This window comes from Salvelinus fontinalis, chromosome 37 (assembly GCF_029448725.1).
Source record: "Salvelinus fontinalis isolate EN_2023a chromosome 37, ASM2944872v1, whole genome shotgun sequence".
NCBI lineage: Eukaryota > Metazoa > Chordata > Actinopteri > Salmoniformes > Salmonidae > Salvelinus > Salvelinus fontinalis.
Genome location: NC_074701.1, coordinates 28,102,777 through 28,123,178, shown reverse-complemented (window position 1 = coordinate 28,123,178; position 20,402 = coordinate 28,102,777). Strand labels below are relative to the sequence as shown.

The 20,402-nt window shown below is 43.4% G+C and overlaps 1 protein-coding gene across 2 annotated transcripts in view; it reads left to right on the top strand.

The window, feature by feature from the left end:
• Positions 1 to 20,402, top strand: part of LOC129836461 (spectrin beta chain, non-erythrocytic 1-like) — a 138,736-nt gene that overhangs the window by 28,249 nt on the left and 90,085 nt on the right. The window contains exon 2 of one of the 2 annotated variants that reach the window (XM_055902666.1): positions 2,800 to 3,009. In XM_055902666.1, the coding sequence (XP_055758641.1) occupies positions 2,844 to 3,009 (166 nt within the window). In that variant the 5' untranslated portion in view covers positions 2,800 to 2,843. Of the gene's footprint in view, positions 1 to 2,799; positions 3,010 to 17,513; positions 18,110 to 20,402 lie in introns of those variants that run through there. The other variant, XM_055902665.1, reaches the window with a different exon arrangement.

Below are 20,402 nucleotides of genomic sequence, written 5' to 3'. Positions count from 1 at the left end.
TTGAAGTCAGATGTTTACGTACACCTTAGACAAATACATTTAAACTCAGTTTTTCACAATTCCTGACATTTAATTACGAGTGAAAATTCCCTGTCTTAAGGTCAGTTAGGATCACCACTTTATTTTAAGAATGTGAAATGTCAGAATAATAGTAGAGCATGATTTATTTCAGCTTTTATTTCTTTCATCGCATTCCCAGTGGGTCAGAAGTTTACATGCACTCAATTAGCATTTGGTAGCATTGCCTTTCAATTGTTTAACTTGGGTCAAACGTTTCAGGTAGCCTTCCACAAGCTTGCCACAATAAGTTGGGTGAATTTTGGCCCATTACTCCTGACAGAAATGTCGTAACTGAGTCAGGTTTTAGGCCTCCTTGCTCGCATACTTTTTCAGTTCTGCCCACAAATGTTCTATAGGATTGAGGTCAGAGCTTTGTGATGGCCACTCCAATACCTTGACTTCGTGGTCCTTAAGCCATTTTGCCACAACTTTGGAAGTATGCTTGGGGTCATTGTCCATTTGGAAGACCCATTTGCGACCAAGCTTTAACTTCCTGACTGATGTCTTGAGATGTTGCTTCAATATATCCACATCATTTTCCTGCCTCATGATGCTCTCTATTTTGTGAAGTGCACCAGTCCCTCCTGCAGCAAAGCAGCCCCACAACATGATGCTGCCACCCCCGTGCTTCACGGTTGGGATGGTGTTCTTCAGCTTGCAAGCCTCACCATTTTTACTCCAAACATAACGATGGTCATTATGGCCAAACAGTTCTATTTTTGTTTAATCAGACCAGAGGACATTTCTCCAAAAAGTACGATCGTTGTCCATGTGTAGTTGCAAAATGTAGTCTGGCTTTTTTTTATGCTGGTTTTGGTGCAGTGGCTTCCTTGCTGAGCGGCCTTTCAGGTTATGTCGATATAGGACTCGTTTTACTGTGGATATAGATACTTTTGTGCCCGTTTCCTCCAGCATCTTCCCATGGTCCTTTGCTGCTGTTCTGGGATTGATTTGCACTTTTCGCACCACAGTATGTTCATCTCTAGGAGACAGAGATGAACTCAGGAAGGAGACACCTTCCCGAGTGGTATGACGGCTGCGTGGTCCCATGGTGTTTATACTTGTGTACTATTGTTTGTACAGATGAATGTGGTATCTTCAGGCGTTTTGGAAATTGCTCACAAGGATGAACCAGACTTGTGGGAGGTCCACATTTTTTTTTCTGAGGTCTTGGCTGATTTCTTTAGATTTTCCCATGATGTCAAGCAAAGAGGCACTGAGTTTGAAGGTAGGCCTTGAAATACATCCACAGGTACACCTCCAATTGACTCAAATGATGTCAATTTGCCTAACATAAGCTTCTAAAGCCATGACATAATTTTCTGGAATTTTCCAAGCTGTTTAAAGGCACAGTCAACTTAGTCTGTGTAAACTTCTGACCCACTGGAATTGTGATACAGCCAAAACTACAGTTTAACAAGAAATTTGTGGAGTGGTTGAAAAACGAGTTTTAATGACTCCAACCTAAGTGTATGTAAACTTCTGACTTCAACTGTATATCTTCTACACGGTTGCACAGGCTGTGTTAACACACTTCATCAGCACACTCTCCCAGAGGCAGATTATTTTTAGCCTAGCAACACAAAGTCTAGTTTTAGTGGTTGTTAAGCAAAGAGGCGGGTGGTACAGCACAACTCTCTCCATCTTGTCCCCACTTCACACTGTCCTGTGGCACATCTGCACAGGGATAGGAGTGAAAAACAATTACTGTGCCATGTCTCTGTGATAAGGGCTGATATTTAAATTAAATAATAAAAGGCAAAAACATGCATAATGCAAACGTTAATGTGAAGATGTATGTTTTTCATTTGTGCAGCATGCGTGTTTTAGCCATGTGTGTTTCTCCAATGACTACGTCTCTGCTGGCCCACAGACAGTAGACACTAGTCAGAGCACCATTGTCCAGTGCTTGCTGACTGTTGGTGTTCAGATAGACTTCTCTTCTGGAGGGATTTGCTGCACTCATCAGGCTATCACTGGCCTGTCCCAGTCTGGTCAAGGACTGTCTGGCTGTAGTAGAGCACAGGGCCTAGGATTGGGAGTGGGGAATACTGCTGAGGCAGCAATGAGCATATTTTTGGTGGAACTTACTCATGGTGGTGGGTACTGGTTACTAGAGTGGAGAGGCTTTTAGATTTGGTGTGTATACTATTTGCATGTTTTTGTGGTGTAATTAGTCATACTCTGCTTTGATCTGTGAAATATTTATAGTTTACCAGCAAAGTTAAAAAAATGCTGTGTGTGATGTTATGGGTGGTTCTACAATACAATAAAACATATTTATTTATTTAGTGTTGTTGGACAGATTGTGTAAGACGTTTGTCTAACTTTGTTTTATAGGTGTTCTGAAAAGCCAGCTCATTGAGTTTAATGAGCCCTCTCAGTTTCTTCCATTTGCCAACAGATGTAGAATTAAGCTTTTTTTCAATATGTTGGAGTAGTAACATTTAATCACCAGGAGGTGGTACTACAAACAAGCTTTACAAATTCACACAACTTGTCTGAAACATTAGGGGGAGACAACTTAATTTCTGATTGGTAAGAATCTCTATAACCAAAGCCATATCAGCATTGAAACTTACACTATTCTTAAAGGCTTTGAGATTAAAGACCAATGTTAGGATGTAGTGGGGAAAGCAATGTACATATGCTTGACTTAACACACCATTGACTGATTTATGTAAAACCATCAAATGTCTGACCATTTTCCTAAACACATCATGTCCTCTGTGTCCACAGAGCTTCATGTGAAGCGGCCGATGTGTGACAGTTGAAGGGTCAGGATGACGTCTGTAGCCGCCGATTACGACCACATGGAGATCCAGCAGCAGCAGCAGCAGCAGCAGTATAGTGGCGACACGGTCAACAACCGCTGGGATGTTGACGAGTGGGACAATGAGAACAGCTCGGCCAGGCTGTTTGAACGCTCCCGCATAAAGGCTTTGGCAGGTATGAACCAGAACTACAACACTACTGGGTCTGAGGACCGTCTTACACATGGATATACTGTTTACATTGTCCTTTCCAGCACTGTTCCAGCAACTACTGTGAATATATAACCAGACACATTTAGTACAGATTGGCTCGGCTCAGTAAGGTTCTACTATTAGTGTGAAAAGCAACTCTGTCCCCTCCTCCAAGCCTACTGTCTGGTCATAGACTAACTAAACACTAGGGGACAGCACAGGCCCCAAATGGCATCGCACAAGCTGCTTCTATTCCATAAATGGGTTACAAATGTCACAGATATACAGTATACTACTTTATCATGGGGTCAGACTGGACTAAGGCTTTCCTCTGGCTACTGTTGAACCAATCCGATGAAGTTGCTGTGCAATATAGGAATAAGCTGTATTCCTGCTTGGTAAATAGGATCGTTACTCTTTAATGTCATTGTGGTGAGTGTGACCACTGCTTCTTTGAGGATTGGTGGACAGAGTTACAGAATAGCAGTTAAGGAGGAATAATTACTTACGTAAAATGAGGATTTACTCTGGGTTCAAGTTCTCGATCTGTCTTATCTGTGATGTAGAGAAAATTAATATAATATGATACAGGAAGTGGCCAAAGCCCTGTGTTATTGTTGGAGATAAATTATACACAGATGAAGCGTTGTAGCTAAAATGGCAATTGTAAAGCCATATCTTCCTGTCCTAGGACCTATGTGGCACTGTTGTGGTTCCAATATGCCCTTATCTCTTAATGCTAACCAGAATTTTGGCTCACCCAGACTTTGAAGAGTCCACCTACTGTACCTCCCTACAGTATACAGTGCCTTCGGAAAGTATTCAGACCTTGATTTTTCCAAATTTTGTTACTTTACAGTCATACTCTAACATTTGATAATCTACACACAATACCCCATAATTGCAAAGCAAAAAAAGGAAATATTACATTTACATAAGTATTCAGACCCTTTACTCAGTACTTTGTTGAAGCACCTTTGTCAGTGATTACAGCCTCGAGTCTTGGGTTTGACGCTACAAGCTTGGCATATCTTTATCTCCCATTCTTCTCTGCAGACCCTCTCAAGCTCTGTCAGGTTGGATGGGGAGCATTGTTGGACAGCTATTTGCAGGTCTCTCCAGAGATTTTCGATCAGGTTCAAGTCCAGACTCTGGCTGGGCCACTCAAGGACATTCAGAGACTTGTCCCGAAGCCACTCCTGCGTTGTCTTGGCTGTGTGATTAGGGTCATTGTCCTGTTAGACTGCGGCGAAAGTGCACCTTTCAAGGCCCTGAGTGCTCTGGAGCAGGTTTTCATTACGGCTCTCTCTGTAATTTACGCCGTTCATCTTTCCCTTGATCCTGACTAGTCTCCCAGTCCCTGCCACTAAAAAACATCCCTATAGCATGATGCTGACACCACCATGCTTCACCGTAGGGATGGTGCCAGGTTTCCTCCAGACGTGGCACTTGGCATTCCGGCCAATGAGTTCAATCTTGGTTTCATCAGACCAGAGAATCTTGTTTCTCATGATCTGAGAGTCCTTTAGGTGCCTTTTGGCAAACTCCAAGCGGGCTGTCATGTGCCTTTTACTGAGGAGTGGCTTCCGTCTGGCCACTCTACCATAAAGGCCTGATAGGTAGAGTGCTGCATAGATGGTTGTCCTTCTGGAAGATTCTCCCATCTCCACAGAGGAACTCTGGAGCTCTGTCAAAGTGACCATCGGGTTCTTGGTCACCTCCCTAACCAATGCCCTTCTCCACCGATTGCTCAGTTTGTCTTTGTGGTTCCCAACTTCTTCCATTTAAGAATGATGGAGGCGACTGTGTTAGGGATCTTCAATGCTGCAGACATTTTTTTGGTACCCTTCGCCAGATATGTGCCTCGACGCTCTACGGACAATTCCTTCTACCTCATGGCTTGGTTTTTGCTCTGACTTGCACTTGCACTGACTTGTCAACTGTGGGACCTCATATAGACAGGTGTGTGCCTTTCCAAATCATGTCCAATTAATTTAATTTATTGCAGGTGTGGTACAAACAAGTTGTAGGAACATCTCCAAGGATGATCAATGGAAACAGGATGCACCGGAGCTCAATTTCAAGTCTCATGGCAAAGGGTCTGAATACTTATGTACAGTTGAAGTCGGAAGTTTACGTACACTTAGGTTGGAGTCATTAATACTTGTTTTTCAACCACTCCACAAATGTCATGTTAACGAACTATAGTTTTGGCAAGTCTTTTAGGACATCTACTTTGTACATGACACAAGTCATTTTTCCAACAATTGTTTACAGACAGATTATTTCACTTATTCACTGTATCACAATTCCAGTGGGGCAGAAGTTTACATACACTAAGTTGACTGCCTTTTTAAACAGCTTGGAAAATTCCAGAAAATGGTGTCATGGCTTTAGAAGCTTCTGTTAGGCTAATTGACATAATTTGAGTTAATTGGAGATGTACCTGTGGATGTATTTCAAGACTTATCTTCAAACTCAGTGCCTCTGCTTGACATCATGGGAAAATCAAAATAAATCAGCCAGCCAGGACCCCCCCAAAAATGTGAAGACCTTCACAAGTCTGGTTCATCCTTTGGAGGAATTTCCAAATGCCTGAGGGTACCACGTTAATCTGTACAAACAATAGTACGCAAGTATAAACACCATGGGACCACGCAGCCGTCATACCGCACAGGAAGGAGACGCGTTCTGTCTCCTAGAGATGAACGTACTTTGGTGTGAAAAGTGCAAATCAATCCCAGAACAACAGCAAAGAACCTTGTGAAGATGCTGGAGGAAACAGGTACAAAGGTATCTATATCCACAGTTAAACGAGTCCTATATCGAGACAACCTGAAATGCCGCTCAGCAAGGAGGAAGCCACTGCTCCAAAACCGCCATAAAAAAGCCAGACTACTGCACATGGGGACAAAGATAGTACTTTTTGGAGAATGTCCTCTGGTCTGATGAAACAAAAATGTAACTGTTTGGCCATAATGACCATTGTTATGTTTGGAGGAAAAGGAGGACGCTTGCAAGCCGAAGAACACCATCCCAACCGTGAAGCACAGGAGTGGCACCATGTTGTGGGGGTGCTTTGCTGCAGGAGGGACTGGTGCACTTCACAAAATAGATGGCATCATGAGGCAGGAAAATTATGTGGATATATTGAAGCAACATCTCAAGACATCAGTCAGGAAGTTAAAGCTTGGTTGCAGATGGGGTTTCCAAATGGATAGTGACCCTAAGCATACTTGCAAAATGTCTTAAGGACAACAAAGTCAAGGTATTGGAGTGGCCATCTCAAAGCCCTGATCTCAATCCTATAGAACATTTGTGGGCAGAACTGAAAAAGTGTGTGTGAGCAAGGAGGCCTATAAACCTGACTCAGTTACACCAGCTCTGTCAGGTGGAATGGGCCAAAATTCACCGAACTTACTGTGGGAAGCTTGTGGAAGGCTACCTGAAACGTTTGACCCAAGTTAAACAATTTAAAGGCAATGCTACCAAATACTAATTGAGTGTATGTATATTTCTGACCCACTGGGAATGTGATTAAAGAAATAACATCTGAAATTAATCATTCTCTCTACTATTATTCTGACATTTCACATTCTTTAAAATAAAGTGGTGATCCTAACTGACCTAATACGGGGCATTTTTACAAGGATTAAATGTCAGGAATTGTGAAACTGAGTTTAAATGTATTTTGCTAAGGTGTATGTAAACTTCCAACTTCAACTGTAAATAAGGTATTTCTGTTTTTTACTTTTAATAAATTAGCAAACATTTCTACACTTGTTTTCACTTTGTCATTATGGGGTGTTGTGCGTAGATTGATGAGGAAAAACATTTATTTAATCAGTTTTAGAATAAGCCTGTAATGTAACAAAATTTGGAGAAAGTGATAGGGTTTGAATACTGTCCGTGCTGAGATGTTCTACTCTTGTCACCCAGTAGCTGCAGGCTTGTTTTTGGGGTTCCATGGTTCACTGTTTTCTAGGCTAATATGCTAGTGTTCCACTTAATTAAATAATTCACCTGCCTCTTAAATATGCAGGAGGTGGTGGGGACTGCAGCATCACAACATGGTTTCTCCGGCTCTTCGTCTGTTGGCATTGTTGTAGGTCTTTTGTTCATGATTATGGCTGTCTTGTTATTGGGCCATATGACCATATATTCTGCTTTTCTCTTATCCCCATGGATAAGCTTCTGTCACTGTCTGAGTTGTCTTTTGTAGACTATATAGAATAATGTATAGCATAATTTGTATTGTTAGGTCTGAGGTGTAATGTTAATATCACCGTTTATCTTGTTACGTGAGGTGTTTTGGTCGTATTACTGTCCCCTGTGTTGGGGTAGAATTACTGTCCCCTGTGTTGGGGTAGAATTACTGTCCCCTGTGTTGGGGGGTAGAATTACTGTCCTCTGTGTTGGGGGGTAGAATTACAGTCCCCTGTGTTGGGGGGTAGAATTACTGTCCTCTGTGTTGGGGGGTAGAATTACTGTCCCCTGTGTTGGGGGGTAGAATTACTGTCCCCTGTGTTGGGGGGTAGAATTACTGTCCCCTGTGTTGGGGGGTAGAATTACTGTCCCCTGTGTTGGGGGGTAGAATTACTGTCCCCTGTGTTGGGGGGTAGAATTACTGTCCCCTGTGTTGGGGGGTAGAATTACTGTCCCCTGTGTTGGGGGGTAGAATTACTGTCCCCTGTGTTGGGGGGTAGAATTACTGTCCCCTGTGTTGGGGGGTAGAATTACTGTCCCCTGTGTTGGGGGGTAGAATTACTGTCCCCTGTGTTGGGGGGTAGAATTACTGTCCTCTGTGTTGGGGGGTAGAATTACTGTCCCCTGTGTTGGGGGGTAGAATTACTGTCCCCTGTGTTGGGGGGTAGTATTACTGTCCTCTGTGTTGGGGGGTAGAATTACTGTCCCCTGTGTTGGGGGGTAGAATTACTGTCCCCTGTGTTGGGGGGTAGAATTACTGTCCCCTGTGTTGGGGGGTAGAATTACTGTCCCCTGTGTTGGGGGGTAGAATTACTGTCCCCTGTGTTGGGGGGTAGAATTACTGTCCCCTGTGTTCCAATTAAGCTGATCATCTGATATAATTGATTTATGTAATCGATACCGGCCTGATGCTCACTGCAGTAAAACCCCTTTCTCTCTGCTCAACCCCCCCCCCCCCCCCCCCCCCCCCCCGCTCGCTCCCTCTGTGCATTTGTTAGTCAGATGTGAGTTTAGCGTTGCAATGGCATTCTGCTCCTTTGGCGTCACTTGATGGAGGTGACATCACTCACACGTGCATGCCCCTTTTTTCATCAGTTAAGCAGCCAGGCACTGTGGTTCTGCCTATGTCCGCAGTTTTAAATGGAATTTTGACATTGAACCGTGTCCACCTACATTGTTAGTTGTGGAGAGCTCACCAGTGTGGTGAAAAACATCTATTTTATTGGCATTCTGAAGGGTAAATGTAACTTAAATGTATTCCACATCACCTCAAATGTTGCCAACAAGTTCCAGTCAAGGTTAGATGTACAGTACATAGCGCACCCCACCACCACACTAAAACCATGCTGTTCAAGGATACAGAATGACTTCGGTGCCAGGTCTTGTGCTTGAACAGACCAACATGTCTGTATAAACCAACCAAATCTATGATGTAAACTGATGCCCCTTCCTGATGCCAGGCTAGTTTTCTCCTGAAGAGTTCGTATGACCAGGTGTGGTTCACCTCCACACAGTGTTCATATGATAGGTAGGGAAATCTAACACCACTTTGGGGCAACTCGACTGGTCCCCTTGGAAACAGATCTGCATCTCCTTGCACTATAGAGCGCTAAAGGTTATGACACTTCAGTAAAAACCTTGTTTGTGTGGGCTTTCTTTTATACAATGCACGTTTTCATTGCTTACTAATAAATAAATAAATAGGTATTTTTAAAAAGGTTGGATGCGTCTCGCTGCTAATTTCTCAACAGCAGTCGACAAAGTTATTCTGGCTCCGAGGCTTTTAATGCACTAATATTGTGTCAAATGGACAATGCTCCAATCCTCTCCAACCTGGCATGGTATAATTTGATATGGAATATTTTCTAAAATTATGTCTAATCAACGCTGATCAGGCCCGGTCCTGGCTGGTATGCTTCCCTACACTAGACCAACACAATTGCCACCCTCCTATCCCCGCAAAGTAGAATAGTAGCCTAGGCTATACAGTATCACCCGCAATCCACTTTAATGAAGGCCCATGTGGTAGCCTACCATTTGTAAAAGAGCCCATTTACCTTTGATCCCTGTCATTTGGTTACATACATTTCTGTTAATGCATGTATGAATTAGTAATTTACAATTCTCATCCTCGGAGTGGACAACCTGCTACACTTGTGAGAAACAAGTTTTGGTTTATTTCATACCATCATTTACATGTTCCATATGAGCAATGACCATGTTGTGTCTGGTTTCTCTGTCCTGTCAATGTTGGCTGAGCATGCACGCCTGAACACATATAAAAAATACCCGGTCTGCTTCCCGCAAATGTAGGAAGGTGCCCAGCTGGGCAACTCAGTCATTTAATTTTTTTGTCACCTCATTACAGTAAGTCAACAAAGTCCGTTTTTTATTATTATAATTTTTTTTTAAACATCCATTCAAATTATGTCTAAAAAAAAATCTCGCCCCCTCAATAATCAGCGTCGCTAATAAATAGTGTATGCCATGTTGCATGTAGGCTATTTGTTTCTATTTGAATGATTTATCAGTTTCATCTTAATACTGTAGCATATCTCTCCCCTCCATACATTACTTGTCAATTCATTATCGTATAGCCCACTTTCTGAAAGCCTAAGATAGGCCATAGGTTTTTGAATACGTTTTAAGGGAGAAATATTTGCTTGTGTTTGACATACGCTGGTGGCTTTGATTATGCGTGCGTGCTGATTCTCTCTATAGGCCTATGTCCTTTCAGAAAGTTTCCTAAAGTAGCCTGTCTGAATTTATTCTGGTAAAAGGCCTGTTTCCATTAGCTTTGGTTACCTTATCTCATTACGGTGTCCCCTCTTTGATGAACATATTCCAATGCCACTGCCACCGAATGACCGCAGCAGCAGGGTTTGGGATGCTATGCAAATATTTTGGGAAAAGTGAGTGAAAACCCATCGGATTTCATTGGTTTTGTGGGTCAATAGGATCTTTATTTAAAAAAATAATGATATGCAGAAAAGCCAACGGACAAGGTAGGCATATCTCTTTATTTTGACTCCGTTAATGTTGTCAGTACAAAAATGCGACAGATCCTCTCCAATCTGGCAATTCTTAATTTGTTGATTTAATATTTATAAGTAATAACCTGTATAATAATGAAATGTCATGATAATAACGACGTGTAATGGCTTGTTTCAAATAGGTTGGTATTAAGAAGCATATCCATGTAAACAAGTGTACAAACAGAATTGTGACCTCCCCTTTTTTGGCCTACTGTGTACATTCGCCTGGCCAATTACCATAACCTCAAATTCCAAGACCGTCACAGTCCTAGTATGAGCATACAGCCAAGAGGTTTGTGTGTATATGTGAATGTCTGTGAGGGGTAAATCATGTCATGAAGAATCTTTGCAGCCTGGGACACAACCCCGTGCATTTGCTTGTTTCCAGTCAGTGTGTTTGTTTACACACTTCCCACTTGTGTGTATTGACCTGTTTGGAACCTTGGCCGTATCCCTGCTGTTTCTGGAAATGTGGTTTTACTTTACCCTGAAGGGTCCAGGAATAACCAGCGCTGGGGTCACAGGAGTGGCTGCAGAGGGGAGCTCTTAAAAACGATCGCCACATTCTGCAAGGCCGGCCCAGCCGAGACGTGTGAATAATTCAAACCAGCCATGACAGTGCCTCCTCTCATCTGAAAGACTCAGGAGCATCCACCCTGTGCCCCCTAACATTCTCTGCATTCCAACATTTACACATTAAAACAGGAAGCCACCAGGTCAGTCTCCCCAGGTCTGAGGGGAGTATCATGTCCCAAATATAAGGGAATGTCTGTGAAGTGGACTGTCTCTGGCTCTTTTTTAAAGATGTTCATCAATCTCGCTGGTAGGAACTGAACTCATAAGAATGTCATTCTAATTTGACAGGGATGAAGCGGAGTGCTCTTGTGAAATTCTCCACGATGGCTTTACAAGTTTGTGTCCTTAACGTATCAGTGAGGAGCCCAGTGAAGACCATTCCAGCAGGGCCAGGTGTCTTGGCAACCCGCAGGCTTCATACCATCTGGACCTGTCATAGCTGTCCCCATTTAGCTACTAATATAGATTGTTTGGCCTATGGAGAGTAGGGCTGGGAATTACCAGGGAACTCACAATACAATATTATCACGATACTTAGGTGCTGATATTGCGATTCTCACTATTATATTTGTATTGCTATTTGATACTGTGATTAAATTTTTTATTGTGATTTGCCATTACAAGCATATTGCTCACTCGTTGTCTGCTGCAGAGAGACATGCTGCATGAGAAAACGTGTTTTGATCCTTCACGGAAATAAAAGTTGCTGGAAACATGTTGGCTCACTATTTAAAAACAAAATGGAGAACAAGCTATAGGATGAAAAATACCGGAGTATTGGTGCAGGTACAGCAAAGTAGCGCTAGCGAAAGCTACCTAGCAAAAGAAAAAAGATACTCGGAGTCAAAGTATTTATAAAATTGTCTAAAATAATATTGTGATAGGCAACTATAGATTTTCCCCCATCACTAATGCAGAGTGCCTGTATTTGTGAGTTTCTTGTACAGCTCTCTGGTGTACAAGCTTTAGGGTAGTGTTATCAGAAAAGCAAAAGGATGGCTCTTATCGACTAACACCGTGGTTCATTGACTTTGGCATCTTTAATGACGCATAATGAGTTTGTCGCAGCTTGTATGCCATTGTTTGTCCTTGTGGATCACAGTACAATGGCTGGAGAGGCATGGCTCTAGTGTAGCACATACCAGAGACAGTGTCTGTCAAGTGATATTCACTGGTTCACTCTCCTGGCTGGAGGCTTATGACTAAAACCATATGGACCCCCCTCCACCCCTATCCTCCTCCCTTTCTCAATAGAAGAGAGGGGTGAAACTGAATCTTACACCACAGGATGTTCTTTGTGAAACATTCAGAACATCCTCATGGGACATTGTGTTATAAGTAGTGAGCAGTGGCAGACTTAGTGATTTGGAGGCCCTAGGCAGAGGCCAGTCTGAGACCCGCCAGTTGCACCCCTCCTAAAAATGTGTCAATGAGATTTGTAGTGAAGAAATGTTATTTAACTGTAAATATGTTTTACCTATTAATCTGCCATGATTAATCAAAATTTGATTTCATCAAATTTGTCAAACAAATCACTTCAAAAAGTAGGATACCTTTGCATGTTGATTAAACATAATTCCAGCATCTGAACAGTGCACTGTGCATCCGCCAACTTTCCTTCAATTCGCAAGTGGGTGAAACTATCTCACAGACGAAAGCATCCGAGCGAGCGAAACAGCTACTATATACTATATTACTATATTTAGCCTATGTATCTGATGCTGTCTGGACAAAAATAGTATGACAAGCCATAATCCTTTTTGTCCAGACAGCATCAGCTACATGGCGTACATGTCCTCTGCCTCGACGACATTGGCATATTATCAGCAGCAGTCTTTATTACTAAAGAAATGCATATTGTATCCCTCTAGAGTGTAAGTGCCCAGGACTGGGTTTCTATCAAGCTAACAGGGGTGGCAGGTAGCCTAGCGATTTAAGAGCATTGGGCCAGTAACCGAATGGTTGCTGGTTCAAATCCCCAAAACGACTAGGTGAAATATCTATGTGCCCGTGAGCAAGCCACTTAACCCAAATTGCTCGTATAAGTCGCTCTGGATAAGAGCGTCTACTAAATGACTCAAATGTAATGAAGTATGGAATTGTTTTAAGATGGTAATTTAGCTATTTTGATTTAGAATTTTAGGACCCTTGTAAAAATAAAATGTGTTTTTATACATTTGATAAAACATTGAATTTGACCTTACTACTATTAGCCCATAGAATTGCATTGAATAACTGATTCATACATCGAAAAACATGGTAAAAAATATTTTGACGTGTCTGTCCTATATCTGAGATATATATATATGAAATCAAAAAAAGTATAATTATAGTGGAATTATTACCCTTTTATACCTTTACATGGAAATGCCCTATTCACTTACATACATTTTTCTGCCCTTTCGGGGGTCTTCGAGCAAAACGGAGAACACCATAGTGTTTGTGAATCTCATATTTAGTGTGTAGCCTAAATGGCTCGAATGCTCCAGATGTTTTTGTGACAAGACAGATTTTCGGTATGTCTCCTGGTCTGACAAACACCGCTGTAGCTCGGACACCTTCCACCGCAGATGCTGACGCGGATGCGGTGGATGGTGTTTGTCAGACCAGGAGACATACCGAAAACATGTCTTCTCACACAAACGTGCCCATGCAAGCTTAAACAAGACGGATTTTGATGGATTTTTAAAATGTATTTATTAAGCATCGTGCTCAAACTTTTTGATAATATATATATATTTTTAATAATAATAATAATTATGCCTAGCTTGATGATGTGAGGCCTGATGCAATTGCCTCTTCTCCCTAATGGTAAGTCCACCAGTGGTAGTGAGACATTGCTTTTGAATGTGTTAATTAGATAATATAGAAACGGTTTTGGATGAGGGTTATGGTATTTTAAATGAGGGAGTATTTAAGTTAAACAGTAGAGAGGGATGTTATTTTACTGAATGAATAGTGTGTTTGTGTGGAACAGAGGCTCTCCAAAGGGGATTCGTGAGGAGGCCTTGTGATTTGTGCTCCGACCACACAGGAAATTGGGGCAGCTCGTATAGAGGAGTTTTTCATTCGGTCCATACTGTTTTCCCTTCACATGCAGCTTTCTTTCACTTCAGTATTGACTACTAAAAACCACCACCTATCACTGCTCATGTTTACCTTGCTCATTCAGCTATCACCATACATTTACCCAGGGGCGCAACTTTGGTTGTGGTCCTAAAGCACACCGTGCCTCATTTTGTATCACATTCCAATGATAACTGGGTGGGACAAAAACTGGGTGGGACAAAAATGCAATTTCAGAATGTGGGGGGACATGTCGTCCCCAGTGAAAGTTTGGGCCCCTAAATTTACCTCACACACTCATTCCTCACAGCACAGAGATACCCCACTCACCCAAATTGAATACACATAATAATATCCATTTAGTTGCCTGGTTACCTAACGTTGAATTCAATTTAATTCTACGTTGGGCAGAAATTAGCGTTTTGAATCAGGAAAGTTTCCTCTCACGACCTCTACAGGCCATAATGTTAATATTTGAACGTACTTTAACGGTTGTCTGTGCGGTTGGTTCTTTTGGTGGTAGGAATGTGAGGCACTATATCCACAGGAAAGTACAATTGCATCAACTTTTCAAACCACTGGTTGTGAGATCAGATTTGTATCACCTGAAGCATGCACAGAACCATGTAAACACGTGCAGGAGCTCGTCATGCGTCTCCTGCATGTATTTTTTATCTTGTGTGCATGCTTCAGGTGGCCTGCTGGAGGTCATTTTGCAGGGCGCTGGCAGTGCACCTCCTTGCACAAAGGCGGAGGTAGCGGTCCTGCTGCTGGGTTGTTGCCCTCCTACAGCCTCCTCCACGTCTCCTGATGTACTGGCCTGTCTCCTGGTAGCGCCTCCATGCTCTGGACACTACGCTGACAGACACAGCAAACCTTTTTGCCACAGCTCACATTGATGGGCCATCCTGGATGAACTGCACTACCTGAGCCACTTGTGTGGGTTGTAGACTCCGTCTCATGCTACCACTAGAGTGAGAGCACCGCCAGCATTCAAAAGTGACCAAAACATCAGCCAGGAAGCATAGGAACTGAGAAGTGGTCTGTGGTCACCACCTGCAGAATCAATCCTTTTTTGGGGGTGTCTTGCTAATTGCGTATAATTTCCACCTTTTGTCTATTCCATTTGCACAACAGCATGTGAAATTTATTGTGAATCAGTGTTGCTTCCTGAGTGGACAGTTTGATTTCACAGAAGTGTGATTGACTTGGAGTTACATTGTGTTGTTTAAGTGTTCCCTTTATTTTTTTGAGCAGTGTATTTCATATACCTTTGACTATTGGATGTTCTTATAGGCACTTTAGTATTGCCAGTGTAACGGTATAGCTTCCGTCCCTCTCCTCGCCCCTACCTGGGCTCGAACCAGGAACACATCGACAACAGCCACCCTCGAAGCATCCGTTACCCATCGCTCCACAAAAGCCGCGGCCCTTGCAGAGCAAGGGGAACAACTACTCCAAGTCTCAGAGCGAGTGACGTCACCGATTGAAACGCTATTAGCGCGCACCCCGCTAACTAGCTAGCCATTTCACATCGGTAACACCAGCCTAATCTCTGGAGTTGATAGGCTTGAAGTCATAAACAGCTCACTGCGAAGAGCTGCTGGCAAAACGCACGAAAGTGCTGTTTGAGTGAATGCTTACGAGCCTGCTGCTGCCTACCATCGCTCAGTCAGACTGCTATATCAAATCATAGACTTAATTATAACACACAGAAATACGAGCCTTTGGTCATTGATATGGTCGAATCCGGAAACTATTGTTTCGAAAACAAAACGTTTATTCTTTCAGTGAAATACGGAACCGTTCCGTATTTTATCTAACGAGTGGCAGCCCTAAGTCTAAATATTGCTGTTACATTGTACAACCTTCAACGTTATGTCATAATAATGTAAAATTCTGGCAAATGAATTATGGTCTTTGTTAGGAATAAATGAACTTCACACAGTTCGCAACGAGCCAGGCGGCCCAAACTGCTGCATATACTCTGACTGCTTGCACGGAACGCAAGAGAAGTGACACAATTTCCCTAATTATAAGAAATTCATGTTAGCAGGTAATATGAACTAAATATGCAGGTTTAAAAATATATACTTGTGTATTGATTTTAAAGAAAGGCATTGATGTTTATGCTTAGGTTTGGTGCAACGACAGTGCAAAATCATCACCCATTTGGCGAAGTAGGCTGTGATTCGATGAGAAATTAACAGGCACCGCATCGATTATATGCAACGCAGGACACGCTAGATAAACTAATATCAACCATGTGTAGTTAACTTGTGATTATGTTAAGATTGATTGTTTTTTATTAGATAAGTTTAATGCTAGCTAGCAACTTACCTTGGCTTCTTGCTGCCCTCGCGTAACAGGTAGTCAGCTTGCCATGCAGGCTCCTCGTGGAGTGCAATGTAAGGCAGGTGGTTAGAGCGTTGGACTAGTAACCGGAAGGTTGCAAAAACGAATCCCCAAGCTGACAAGGTAAAAATCTGTCGTTCTGCCCCTGAACAAAGCAGTTAACCCACCGTTCCTAGGCCTTCATTGAAAATTAGAATGTGTTCTTAACTGACTTGCCTAGTTAAATAAAGGTGTAAAAAAATAAAAAGCGGTGTCCAAAAATACCGATTTCCGATTGTTATGAAAACTTGAAATCGGCCCTAATTAATCGGCCATTCTGGTTAATCGGTCGACTTCTAGTATGTAGTCATGTTAGGCTGACTGCCCTGTGAAAACCAGCAGCGGTGTTTAGATATATTACAGTATAAATAGCCAGGAGTAATGGTCCAGCTAGGGGGAATTCGCATGAGCTTTGGGGAGTAGAAACCTTTTTGTTCCCCCCAAAGCCATGCCTTCCATTTTAAAGCTGATGATGAAATCTCATACCATAAAATGCCTGGAATTTGAGAAAGACCAGCTTTGAAATATATTTAAGGGGGGCTTTCTGCGAAGGGGTTTCAGATGGGTGGGAGCATTGTGCTGTTGGACTAGTCTAACAACTATAGATGTCCATTCTTGTCAGAGGGAGAGCCAAGCAAATGGACATGTATTGTTTTTTTGATCAATAGAAGTCTCAATTTTGTGCAATAACCCCTCACTTCAAGCGGTGGGTCAGGTGGACTACATGGCTAAATAATGGAGAGGACAGGACTGGAGAGACCTGTTCACTGTCTAGGATATTATTACACAGAGCTAATTCTTCCGGTTTTGTATGGCCGTTCAAAAGTTTTAGTGAGGCCCACACACTCGTGTGAGAAGGACGGGGAGGCGCTTTACCGTGAACTATAACAGGATGTGTTGGCAGGACACAGTCGGGAAGTTTTTTTGTTTGTTGCATGAGTATCTATGATTCAATGAAATATGGGATGTTTTGTCTCTTGATATTACGAATGTGCTTAGAAATGGGGAAGGTCTCGGCCAAGTCTCCTCCTCCCCCTTTCCATTTGGTACAGCCCTCTGCTCCTCTTTCCCTCCCACTCCCCCTTATGGTAATGCAGCTGTGACATCACCACTAAACATAAGGGCTGTGAGTGGCTGCTAAAGAAATTCCAGGCTGCTGGCTCCTCCCACCCCTCCCTAAGGTTTGAAAGGTGTGCAGTGTTTGAGCAGTCTTCCGCTCATTGCAGGAGTACAGAGTCCAGCGTGCTTTCTCTGAATCAGTGTGTCTCTCTCTCTCTCTCTTCCCCTCTCTGTGGCTTTTACCACATTGGAGCGCAGCACTATCTTTCTCATTGTGCATGTTGGAGTGTCGGCAGCCTGTGTGAGGATGGGGGGATGATGGTGGAAGGGAGGAAAGAAGTCTGAGGCAAGCGGGATGCTGCGGTGTTGTTGTGCCAGCATTTCACCCCGGGGCTGACTGCTGCAGGATCACCCACAGAGGGACTTTTCCAGTTAACTTCTTACATCTCAGCCACCATTGGACATTTATATTTTAGAAGGGGGGGACCAGCGAAACCCTCTTCAATCCACTTTCCCCAGCCCTTTTATTTTCTACTGGACTGATGGAGCTACAGAGGGCGACCAGTATGCCTGGCCCCTTGTCCCCAGGGCATCTCTCTCCAGGGTCCCACTCCCCAGGGGCCCTGTCCCCTTCTTCTGGGCCTGGCCCCTCTCTAGCCTCCAGCCCTGGCCCTGATCCGGGCTACTCCGCCAAACAGGCTGCCTTCAACTACAACCAGCTGGAGGGCCGTTTTAAGCAGCTGCAAGGTAAGACTAGCAGGGAGGAAGGCAGAGCAGATCCCAGGGCTGTGTTGTCCTGCGTTGCTATGCACGCTAACGTTAGTGGATGAACAGCGGCAGGCTCTGTAGTATCAGGCTCGTAAAGACGTGGGATTTCATGGTGGCAGGTGAAGCACTTGTACATTTCAGGATGATGGGGACTTTGTGTTGTCTGTCTGATAGGAGGTCCCTGCATCCTCCTTAATTCACTGAGCGGGAGAGGAAGAGCGCTCCGAGATCATGAGGTAATGCCGGACGTGCTCCAGCACATAATGAAATATTGAGGTAGTGCAGGGAGGGAAGAGAAGAGGACTGGGTGACAGCTACACGTATAAAGAGATAGGGAGACCATGGGGGGGGGGGGGGGAGCAGGAAGGAAAGAGCCATTTTAAAAATGTGCCTTTCAGATAAGACCGTACCCCCACCCCCTTCTCAACACTAATCTTCAACCCTCTACCGTAGCGCTCCCCAAAACACCAAACAACATGGCTGTAGCTATTGGCTGTTCCAAGACAACAGTGGCAGGAGAGGAGAGCTAAGGAGAGAGGAGTGGCAGGGGTTTTGTAAGCAGCATTGTGCTGGAGGAGGAGAGCAATAGCATCGTGCCATGTTAGACGGTGTTGTGGAACTATTTGACAGTGTAGGAGAGCCCTAACATTGCTCCGTGTTAGATGGTATGTTTTGGAGCTGTTAACCAGACGGGGAGTCTCACGTTGCCTTGTTTTGCAGCACATTAGAGGATGAAAGAGGGCTTTGATGAGCACACTCCACTGAGCATGCTCCCAACAGAGGGAAGAGCATCTGAGCCTCTCTGTCCCGTGCAGTCTGCCTGCATGCCACAGCATTGCCTGCTCATTGAAGTGTGTTTGGGTCTGTCAGTGCTGCTTTTGTTCCCCTTCTCATGTGCAAAACCTAAAGAACAAAGTGGACTCTCTTATCTATGCATATTCACTTTACCCCTACCTACATGTACAAATGACCTCAACTAACCTGTACCACAGGACATTGACTCGGTACTGCTACCCCCTGTATATAGCCTCATTATTGTTATTTTATTGTGACTTAAAACTGTGGTTTAGTTAGTAAATATTTTCTGAACTCTATTTTCTTACAACTGCATTGTTGGTTAAGGACTTGTAAGTATTTCACTGTAAGGTCTACACCTGTTGTATTCGGCGCATGTGACAAATACAATATGATTTGACTTCCATCACTCAAGTTTGCTGAGATAGAAGTTGTGTCTCAGTGAATAATACAAACACAGCCTAAAAGCTTCTGTTCTCTCTGGTGGTTTCTGTTTGTTGACTCGGGTCCTATGGGCTTGGTTGGTTTATTCTTTATTTAACCAGGTGAGTTGACTGAGAATACCCTCTCATTTGCAACAACGACCTGGGGGAAAGTTAGTTGTTGTCTTGTGCGCAGAGCTATGACATACCAGGAGGTCACAACAGGAACTAACATGAGGCACTGGGTGGAGCAGGGGACAGATGTTCAGAGCAGAGCGCGACACACACAAACACAGAACACACATGCTCACACTTGCCGGCACAGCCAGAAGAGGACTGGCCATCCCTCAGAGCCTGATTCCTCTCTAGGTTTCTTCCTAGGTTCCTGCCTTCCTAGGGAGATTTTCCTAGCCACTGTGCTGCTTCATCTGCATTGCCTGCTGTTTGGGGGTTTAGACTGGGTTTCTGTATAGCACTTTGTCATCTGTTGACATAAAAAGGGCTTTATAAATACATTTGATTGACAGTCTCATGCAAAAACCATGTACAGTATGTTTACACACACACATAAATCATTGCAGACTCCAGGGAATGAATGAGGGATATTATTTATGATATTAAGATACTTTATTAGTTTACATAGTAAAATATGTTTGAGATGAGGTGTTAGTGAATGATACATGTTGCTGTCAGTCCCTTCACGCTGTGGTTTCATTAGCATGCTAGTGACAGACCTGAGGCCTCTGGACCTCCTCAGACACCCTATGGAACCCATGATTTTACGAGCCGTTGTCACCGTGAGACTGAGTGTCCCCTGATTTTTAATATGAATCACAGCAACTCGGATGGCACGGAATCTTTCACTCCACACAGAGATATGGGACAGGGAGGTACACTGGCCAAGTATTGTGGCAAGGCTGAGAGAGTGCAGTGTTGAAATGTGGCAGATTTGGTCTGTCGCTTATTGGACTTTTGCATTAGCTTTCTCTGTAGTTCACAGAAGGGTGCTAACCCAATTAACAATTGTCCTGTTCGGTTACATATTTGTGTCTGCG